At 34.2% G+C, this 10,949-nt stretch overlaps 1 protein-coding gene across 1 annotated transcript; it reads left to right on the forward strand.

The window, feature by feature from the left end:
* The first annotated feature begins 2,340 nt into the window (after window positions 1-2,340).
* LOC130947782 (receptor-like protein 4) lies at window positions 2,341-8,274 on the forward strand. Its single transcript, XM_057876490.1, has 9 exons — window positions 2,341-2,486; window positions 2,571-3,650; window positions 4,081-4,231; window positions 4,869-4,940; window positions 5,403-5,471; window positions 5,581-5,649; window positions 6,122-6,199; window positions 6,845-7,050; window positions 7,412-8,274. Exons 1-9 carry the CDS (start codon window positions 2,390-2,392, stop codon window positions 7,516-7,518), a joined length of 1,929 nt encoding a protein of 642 aa, XP_057732473.1. The 5' UTR covers window positions 2,341-2,389; the 3' UTR covers window positions 7,519-8,274.
* Window positions 8,275-10,949: the final 2,675 nt, after the last annotated feature.

Here is a 10,949-nt window from a genome sequence, read left to right on the forward strand (position 1 = left end):
TTTTTTATTATTTTTAATGTAACATGATACAAAGTGTACTAACAAAATATTTAATTACAGGATTTTTGTGAAAAAATGTATATAGTAGTACTATCTTTGGAAAAAAATAAATGTTGTATTTGGATTTTCTATATTAAATAATTACCTTGTTAACAAAAATTTAGACAAGATTATTTATATAGCTACACACACATAAACTGCGGTGGGTTACCGGGTTTTACGTGTAAGCCACTTTTCTCATAAACCGTGGTGACTTACCACGGTTTATGCATGCCATCCATCCTTCGTAAACCGTGGTGACTTACCACGGTTTACACTCAATATTTTTTGCCCCTAAACTGTTGTGATCTGCTACAGTTTATGCACGTTTCGTAAACCGTGGTGGGTTGCCACGAATTACATAGAATACGTTTTTGCACATGCACGTAACAACAATCAGTTTTGCACATTTAAGTAAAGGATTCTGTCATTCTATTTATTTAGGTAAATTGTCTTTTTTAAAACTTATAACATGATTTTTTAATTAATAGGTTTTATAAAAAAATTTAGGGTTATTTAATAAAATGCGACGAGAAATCCCAGTGAATAGTCAGCTCGCTTCCACCCCTACTTGCTGCAACCTTACCAAACTTGCTACGGTTAGTAAATATATGGCGCAGTTGTGTCACTCATATCTGAATTATGAGGTACTTGTTTTGGTTGGACCAAACTTCTTCAATGTTTACCGAGTTAAATGATGCATTAAAAATGAATGGCGTTGCTAGCTGTTTAGGGATATGGGCGCAGCAGAAAACACTTGAATAAATTAACCTAGTTATATTATTATCATTAAAAGGCAAGAAAACAAAAGGGGTAGTTACTATGATATATACATTTCCACGTCACTTCTAATTCTTTCATTGACATTTGAACGCCATGCCTATACTATGCAGGGGGGAGGGGTCAATCATGTATCCACGTTCTATCCTTTCACATGAGAAGGATTGACCTTAGCCTTAATTAGTTTGCTGATTGTTTAGAGAATTTAATTAATTTTAAAAAGGAACTTGTTCGGCTACAACCTACAAAGCATAACATTATCACATTAAATATCCTTACCAAATACCAACTACTACAAGATCTGTTATATAATTGATATATGAAATTAATATATAGCATTAGGAGTGTGTAAATAGGTGAATGAAATCAGGTTCATCTTTATTTGAATTTTACTTTAAATAATAATCGCTTCCACTACAGTACCAACAGCATATCTGCCAACTTCTGCCAACTCTTATTTATAATTGTGTTTCATGGAAGTGTGTTCGTGGATGTGTCTAATAAAAATGTCTTTTTTATAACTGTGTTTAATAGAAGTGTCTTTATAGATATATTTTATGGATGTGTCTCTTTATATATGTATTTAAAATATATTAATTATTAGACACATCTACGAAGATACTTCCATAAAACACAAATATAAATAAGAGTTGGCAGAAGTTGGCGGATAATATGTTGGTACCCTATACTTTTCCATAATAATTAGATTTTTTTTAATATTTTTATTCGATTTTAGATTTGATAAAATTATATTATTTTTTAGTTACACTAAAATCAAATTTAAATCGACAAAATTTGAATTTTGATAAATTTTATATTAAAAAATTATGATGCATTTATTTATAAAAAAATATATATTTATTATTGTAAATTGATATTTATATTTAAATTTAAAAATTTTCATAAATTTTAATTTTATATTTTTTATTTATTTTTTAATTTATCAAATCTGATTAAAAATAAAATAATAAATTTATAATTTATATAATATAATATTAAAATTAATTAAAACATATATATTCTTTTAGTTTTTTTAGAGTATACATAAAACAGGTGAAATCAAATTCGTCTTGACTTCGAATCCAATCATAAATAATGATAGAATCTATTTTTAAGATTTTTATCTCATTTTAAACTCAATAAAATCACACTAAATTAATTTTTAAAATATTCAAAAAAAAAACTGTAATAGATCCTCTCCATTTTTTTTGTCACTAGAGAGAATAAAGTGTAATCTCCCACCTTTAATTTTATAAGTGGGACCAGCAATAAATGAGAGAGAAAATGTATTGAATGGTGAGATCTTCCACTGGATATTATCCAATTTTTTTTCCACTGGAGAGGATTCACTCCCCTAGAAAGCATTTGAAATTTTGGCACCAAAATTAGCGTAGCAAGCAGTAAGTAGTAACTGTGCATTAACAAATAACAACTACTTTTGCTGCACTAATTAACGACTACTTTCTTCTTCCGCCAATCTCGCCATTTCTCCCTCGCTTTTTTCACATCATCAACACTACATACGTTTCTTGATGTACTCATGTCCTCACTCTCATAACTAACAGAAACAATGACGCCGTTAAACCGCACCCTTCTCTTTTTCTTCTTCTTCACCTGCATTATCACAACTTCATCGTCGCCGCCGCCACCACAACCATACAACTACGGTAAGTAACACACGCTCTCTCTCTCTCTCCTCACATGCATCTGGCAATGATGTTTAACATGTTGACTGCGGCTATACTATGCAGGTTACTCCATCCACATAAACTGCGGCTCCTCCACCAACGCCACCGATCCCTACAACACTACATGGCTCTCCGACCGCTACTTCTCCGGTGGCACTGACTCCCTCATCTCCGAGCCTCTCCGATTCCACCTCCCTTCCGAGAAGACTCTCCGCTTCTTTCCTCCTTCCTCCTACGGCAAGAAGAATTGCTACTCCCTCCCCTCCATCTCATCCTCCCGCTTCCTCCTCCGCACCTTCACTCTTTACGACAACTACGACGCCAAGTCCCGCCCTCCTTCCTTCGACGTCTCTCTCTCCTCCACCATCCTCTTCAGCTGGCGCTCCCCATGGCCAGCCTCCACTGCCTCTGATGGCGCCTATGCCGATCTACTTGCATTCTCCACCGCCGCCCATAATTTCTCCGTCGGAGAAGCCACTATTGACCTCTGCTTCTACGGCTACGCGACAGACGCACCGGTAGTTTCCTCTGTCGAGCTCTTCGAGATCGATCCTGCTTCATACGACGCCGCTTCCACCGGAAAAGACGTTGTGCTGGTCAACTACGGCCGCGTCTCCTGCGGCTCCGACGAGCACTGGGGACCGGGATTTACCGCCGACGAAGACCGTTTCGGGAGGTCGTGGCAACCGGACTTCGCGTTCCGGATCTTGCCGGATAAGGAATCCGAGGCGCGCGTGGTGTTCACGCAGAACGACGTCAGTGGCGCTGATTTGAGCCCTAATTACTTCCCGATGAAAGTGTACCAGTCGGCGGTGACGGCGGAGGGCAATTTAGAGTACGAATTTACTGTGGACGCGAAGATGGACTACATGGTGTGGCTGCACTTTGCAGAGATCGATTCGAGCGTGAGGAAGGAAGGGGAGAGGGTCGTCGATGTGTTCATCAATGAGAGGAACGTGAGCAGGGTTGATATATACAAGGAGGTTGGAAGGTTCGCGGCGTTTGATTGGCACTACACTGTGAAGAATTTGAGTGACAGTTCTTTGAGGGTGAAGCTTGTGGCGGCTGTTGGTGTTCCTATCATCAGTGGCATTGAGAATTACGCATTGGTCCCCATTGATCCTTCCACTCTTCCTCAACAAGGTTTGTGTGTTTCTGCTTATTTTGCACAAAATTGTTTAGATTTTTTACATTGTTGCTGTTAATTCATTCGTTTGGCTCGAGCAGAATTTTGAAAATCAATCATGGGTATGATTGTTGAGTTATTCTCATTTAAGCATGTGCTATATATATCATGGGATTTTGACAAGTGTAAAGCAAAGTATTTCTATTGTTTAATATATTGATGTTGATACACATGTTAAATGATGTTAATCAAGAATATTTATAAGAAATCACACATTGCTCAGTCACGTGAAAAAATCACAGAGGATCATTACTATAGTGAGCAACTAATAGTAAGTTCTCTACTTTGTTTATTAATTGTTGGAACATATATTTAGTAAGTTGGTAATTTTAGGGGTGGCTCACTGTGTCTGTGTTGACTTAACTTGACCGGGCTGGCATTTTGCAGCGAGTGCGATGAAAGCATTGAAAGAGTCGCTTCGAGTTCCGGGCAGAATGGGTTGGAATGGTGACCCTTGTGCTCCTACTTCTTGGGATGCTTGGGAGGGAGTCACCTGCCGGATGAATAAGGACAAAACGTCTCTCGTCATAAGTGCGATGTAAGCATCCAAACAAAGTTATATGTATTTGGCTTTATGCAACAAATATTGGTGCTGCTTATGCACGAGTCTTAGTCTTACTATAAAATCTATCTTATAATTGTTATATCAATGAGATGCTGCTCTATGTGTAAGGTTAAAGGTAGAGAACAGAGGTTGGTTCCATTTGCTAAATATACAATTGGTTGGTCAATCTAAAGCATGTATGATATCTTGTAGCCATATGTTCATTCCATTAGAAAGGTTTTAATGCCTTTTTTCTGCGTATAGCATTTCCCATATACTCACTTTCCATGAGTTTCAATTCATTGAAGTACTAGTGCAGAGCACATAAGGTGTCTATTATTTGGCTGTGCCATTTTCCTTGCTTACCAATTATAGTGTAAAAACATTGTAGTTACCTTCTTAGCAATTGTTCTGCAAAATGACTTTTGGCTTATCAATTTGTATTCCTGCTAAAATCAAGGGTTTAATCCCTTCTCAACAATGGCTAATTCAAATCAATGAACCAGAAACAGAAATGGAAAACATTGAAATAACATGCAGATGCAGTTTCCTTTTTCACACACGAGTTGTTTTCTCTCATTTATTTTCCTTTCCCATTCTTTCTGAAATACTTTTTCAATTTTCATTTCAGAGATCTCGCCAGTCAAGGCTTGAAAGGATACATAAGCGACAAAATTAGTCTTTTGTCTGACTTGGTAAGCCTGTAAGTATCAGCTGCCACATGTTTTTATACTACAAATCTAGAACTTCACGCGGATTACGTGTTTTGAAGTTTATATCATTCTATTATTTCTATGGAATGAGAAAAAATAATTAACTAAGAATTGTTATTTCTTCCCATGCTTAGTAGTACTCTGGCTTACTGGTTCCTGCATTAGCCCTAATCTTCATTAGGCAATTACTTTTGTTTGTTTATTAGTAATTAGTAAGTTGGGTCTCAATTTTTTTTTACTTTTTCTATTTTGGGCTCTTGGGGTTGGGGTGGAGGATGTGCTTAATATTGACATTGGAATTGCTGACGTGTCCTAGTGAAAGGCCCAATCTTACATACATTTTCATCGTTATTGTTATATTCAGTGCATTTTTTGAGTATCTTGTAATTGGTAGGTTCTCTTTTTTTTTTCTTTTTTTGGTAAAAATTCGTACCTTCCCTTGAATTTTACAGGAACCTCAGTTCTAACTCGTTGGAGGGTGAAATACCTTCTGGACTTGCCCAAAAATCCCTGATAAAGCTGTAAGATAAAATACTATCTCTGTTAGTTACACTTATTCCACTGACTTGGTTTTAACTAACGATCTGTTATCAATAATATTCTTTTTTTTTATTCTAATGTATGCTGTAGTGATTTATCCAACAATCAGTTGATAGGCTCCATACCAGATAGTTTAGCATCTTCAAGTTTGCAGCTTGTGTAAGCATCCTTATCCTTCACTTAGATAATCTCATAGTCATGACAACTAAACAATCGTTCTGTATCTGTAATCATAGTCATGACAACTAAACAATGGTTCTGTATCTATAATCCTCGTTCTTTACCTTCTTCTGTTTGTAAGGCCAAGACGTGTTGTCCTTCCTCTAGTTTTTCCACTTATTTTCCCTCAATTTTGTGATCTGATATTCTGATTTCAACTTTCAAGTCATCTTTCCTAGTCATTTTGTTTTGTTAATTTGCTAGTATATTCTAAATATCAATGTATTTTTTCAGTATCTAGTGATTTTTCTCATTTTCTAATTTAGTATCTTATTACCACTTCAGCAGCCTTAAGTCCTTGACATTTGGCATTGTTTTAGATTGTAATGTTTGATAGTACTTGACTTCTAGAGCAAGCTTATACAAGTAACTTATTTCAGTTTGTTTTTCTAATCCATCTTTTTTATGCCAGGCTATTAAACGATAATTTATTGGAAGGACGAGTGCCAGATCAACTTATTTCAGTTGGTGTGCATGGCGGAGCTATTGAGTATGTCACTTTAATCTCTTAGCTCTTCTCTATCTGGTTCTGCATAATGTGTATTCAGATGGAATATCTTATAACTTTGTGTATAGCATACTCCGTGTTTGGCCTATAATTGGGTCTATTTTTCTCTCTCTCATTCTCTCCCTCTCACTGTCTGTGTGTATATGTCAATATGTCATCCCTTATCGGTATTGAATGCTAAAATCCGCCTTATTCACCTGTTCTTACATGAGGATCATTCTCTTCTGTCTCTCCATTATCCACGTTGCTTCTTCCTTCTTCTATGCTCTGTCCTTTGTGTGGCGTATGGCTATCCAAGTTGCATAATTCTTGGGAGCTGAAATAAATTTCAAGTTGTGTGGCTGCCTAGTTTTGCTGGAAAATATATGCTTATAAAGTGGCATAAATTGATTGTAACCCATGGAAAATCTCAGTTTTTCATCGTTGTTTCAGTTAAATTGCTCAGTTCAGGAAATTGGCAGCATTAGTTGTTCTCATACTATGCCTATTATAGCAGACAAAAGGGACAAAATAAATTCTCCGAAGGATTTGTGATATTGTAGATTTATTGAAGCTGCAACTAAATTGCAATTGTTTATAATCCCATGAGAAATAATCTTTAACAAATTATTTTGATATTTCATTCAGTCTCTCTGGGAACAAAGGGCTGTGCGGTGCACCATCTCTGCCTTCATGTCCTATGTTTTGGAATCATGGAAGATTATCTTCTCGTGGTAAAATTGCAATAAGCCTGTCCTGTGTTTTTGTTTTGTTCGTGTTACTGCTGCTGGTATATATCTACATCAGGAGAAAAAGAAATGACTATGACTTTGGCCTGCCCCACGAATTAATGTGTAAGAATTTTTCCTTCGAGATTCTGTTTTCATCAAGCATTGTTTATGGTATCAGACTGATACTCTGTTCATACACGTTTATATATTCTGCATAATGTTCCTTTAATTGCTTTACTAGACTAGTAGCTGCATGCATTTTTGTGTTACCCTTGTATTGCAGAATTTAAACTAATTCATATGGGATTTGCTTTTTACTGCAGTATTCTCTTCATATATAACTGCCCTTGGCATGAAAATTGAAATTGTAAACAAAGAGAAACAAATGGAATCATACGTCATATTTCTGTTGGCTTTCTCTACAAGTATTTGGTTTGTGCAGAGTTTCTGGTATTAATTGTTCATTATTGTGCACCTTCTGCAGCATTAGCAGCCAAGAGAAACCGATACGTGAGGCAGAAATCATTGATGCTTCTTGAGCTCGAAAGTCAACATGCCAAGGGATTACCTTCACCTTTTACTCCACAATAACTATTTCTCAATGGAAATGGAAGATTGATATACGTAGTTTACGACTAAACATACACTATTACTGCTTAGAGAAACTTATAGTTATTGAATGTGGTTTGCAGCATCAATGCTGAGCCAAGATTTGATAGCAATCCAACTTTTGGAAAAGTAAAAAAATGGCTTCTGGGGTTGGCTTTTCTCCCACCAGTTTTTCTTCAGGGCAAGGATTCTGCGTGATACTTATTGCCATGCAGTGTGACACATTATTTCCTGAATCATCGTACAAAGTTGCAAAGGCATATTCCCAGTAACATCCAAATCCATCCTTGTTGTACCTTTTGATAAATACAAATAGGAAAAGAGTAACAACCCCATCAATGTACTATACAATTTGAGCCTCAAGATAGTGTCCACTTTTACCTGTTACATCAATACTGCTTGACTCTTAACACTGTATACTGATTTATGTATTGTTGCCAAGCATCAGTCAGTGAGCGACCTACATTGTCCAATGTACTAGCTAGTTTTTTCACACATTTATACCAAGTAAATATAATGAAAATTGCATGGATACAAGAACTTTTCCTTAGTTACTTCTACTACCTTTGTATTAAGAATGATTAAAGATTGCTAATAATTATATCTACGTCACTGTATTCAATTGTCAAATATGTCAAGAAAAAGGATTGAACAGTTTGAAGAGACAATAGAAGATCCATACGGTGTGTTTGTGTTTGTGTGTGTGAAATGAGATTAGCTGCATGTACAAACCAAGCAACAGACATTTGGTGAAAGAAGATGCGTTGCGTAAAAGCTGACACTTAACCAAAAGCATAGAAAGTAGAAAATGAGAAAAAAAAAATCTTAGAAGTAAGAAACAATTGTCGCAGCTTTAAATGATTCCACGTTTCGGCACTCAAAAAATTACATGTTACACTATACTCGGTCTATAAACACTAGTGTACCGACAAAAATTAAACAGTGAAGCACATTCAACGATAAAAAAGGAGGCCAAATAAGACTCGAAAATCAATCTACATTGTTGGAGTTTCCAACGGGAGAGTATGAATGCATGAAGATACACCATGAACCACTTTGATAGTTGACCGATCATTTTGTCTTTAGTTAAGTCGATTTATATAAGAATTCCTATAAAAATTATTGTTAGTCTCGAATAATCTATTTTAGCACCAAAATTAAACGAAAATCAAACATATGAAGATTACGTATTAATATAATTAATGGTTCAAGAAGTAATATTAAAGTTTCTTCTAAAATAGCTGTCTCCCACATAGCATGCACCAAAAAAGGGTTCTAGATGTTATTATTCCACATGATATCAAGTCATAAAGTCAATTATCTCATGCCTAGGCATAAAAAATATGAAATATCAGATGGGTCAGATTTGGCAATATATAAATATAATAATAATAATTGGCAATACCATTCCACTGAGTCTTCCCTCTATACATAAAAAACGTACGAAATACAAAATAAAAGTAATGATGTGGTATGTAGAGTAGTGGAAATTTGACTTTAAAGAGCATGCATGCAATGCAACGAGTTCATACATACACATATTGCTTTTAATTTTGTTTTGTTTATATTCATTATGCCTCAACACATTGACTGAAAAGGACGAATTCAAATTTCAAATACACCAACGAGTGAATAACTTAATCATCACCATTATTATTATAAATTATAATAACAATGTTGATCTAATAAAATAGCAAGAAATGTGCCTCGTAAACTTGAAACTCTGAAACCCATTTATATGTATATATATTACGCTTTTCTAATGCGTCAAAGTCTTTGGTGCGCTGGCTTAACTATGCAATTCCAATGATAACGTTCGGAAATCAATAATTAATTGATGATGTTAGGTGGAATACTGGAAATGATGTTATATTTGATTAATTGGTATAATTCAACTCAAGTCAGTTTTAAAATACTCTCCCTATACCCTTTATTACAAGATCTCTTGACACTCTTTTCTTTATTTATAATAAAAGTTAGTTACACTATCATACTCTATAAAAAAAAATAAACCCATTTATAGACTTTCGTTAATTCTCCCTTAATAAGTAACTGTTAATTTTACATTACTTTATACATATTAAATTGTGTTTTCTTGCCCTTTCAGTAATTATATGAATAGCAGTGCAAGTAATCCTCACTCTTAGAGCAGCATAATTAAAAAAGGGTTTAGTTAATGTGTTAAAGACACATAAAAAAATTATTAATAAAAGTTTTTAAATATTTTTTTAATAAATACAAAATACATATATTAAAATCTTAAATTTTTTTATATTTTAAAAAAAACTTTTTATTTACAATTTTAACGTATATACTAAAGACAGAAATTAGTTAAATCCATTAAAAAAACAAGTAATAATGTACTTGTTGTTATAATCAATTATTTGGTGATTAGGCATGGATGGCCTAGTAGCTTAGGCAGCCGCTGAAAATATTTGTTGACTATTTACTTTAACTAATTTAATTAAAATTTGTGTGGTTAAGCGTTATCGTTGCCCAACACGACTTTTAATTTTTTTTTTTCGCTTTTCTCCTTTCTTTCTGGTAAAGATTAATTATTATTACTTATTTAATATTTTCAACCGTTCAACACAAGTATGTTCCAATAAAAACCAATCCATATCCTCCTTAGCTCTAAAAAAAAAAAATAATCGCATCCAATTTATCGAAGGTGAATCCTCTCATTTTTTTAACTATTTAGTCTTTTATCATTTAATATTTTTTATATATTTTTTTAATCATACTTAAAAAATAAAAAATAAAAAATTACACTTTATTAAATAATTTAAAAAATTAAGAAGATTCATTCTCCAATTTATCAATCTTCTTTAAAACATAAAACCATCAAACTTTGCTGACCTTTTTTTATTAGTTTTATTAGAATAAACCATTAAGAAAATATATACTACTACTACACAAGAGAAGTCGGTTTTAGCCACGGAAAAAAACCGTGTAATATCTGAAAATACCGTGGCAATGGCATTTCTACTACGAATAGGATCCGTGATTAGAGAAGGTGACGCTTTTTGTTTAGACACATTTTTTTACTATCTCATAGTCTCACTTATGGGGCTAGCAAAGTAGCAAGATTTATATTACCCTGTGCTTACAATTCTATGTTCTTATTATAAACAATTATGGAAAAGCGAGTGTAGAACAATACTAAACCCTGTGTTGACATGGTTGACCTCAAATCCATGCTCTCTCCATAAAAAGTCTCCTATAGTCGAACATACACTATACTCAATACATACATATAAGATATTCATTTTGGAAATTAAATTAAATTAAATTTTCCTAAAGAATTAATTATTTGTACAAATTGTAGCACACATTAATGATTTGGCAATTGGCAACTTGAAAAGAATTAGGTGTCAGATGACAACTATGGCAATGACCAAGTGATATGATAA

Source organism: Arachis stenosperma, chromosome 9 (genome assembly GCF_014773155.1).
Source record: "Arachis stenosperma cultivar V10309 chromosome 9, arast.V10309.gnm1.PFL2, whole genome shotgun sequence".
Lineage (NCBI taxonomy): Eukaryota > Viridiplantae > Streptophyta > Magnoliopsida > Fabales > Fabaceae > Arachis > Arachis stenosperma.

Coding starts and splice junctions, on each gene's coding strand:
- LOC130947782 (XM_057876490.1), top strand. CDS start 2,390: ATGACGCCGTTAAACCGCACCCTTCTCTTTTTCTTCTTCTTCACCTGC. Junction 4,232..4,868: donor TCTCTCGTCATAAGTGCGAT/GTAAGCATCCAA, acceptor TTTTCATTTCAG/AGATCTCGCCAGTCAAGGCT. Junction 4,941..5,402: donor TTGTCTGACTTGGTAAGCCT/GTAAGTATCAGC, acceptor TGAATTTTACAG/GAACCTCAGTTCTAACTCGT.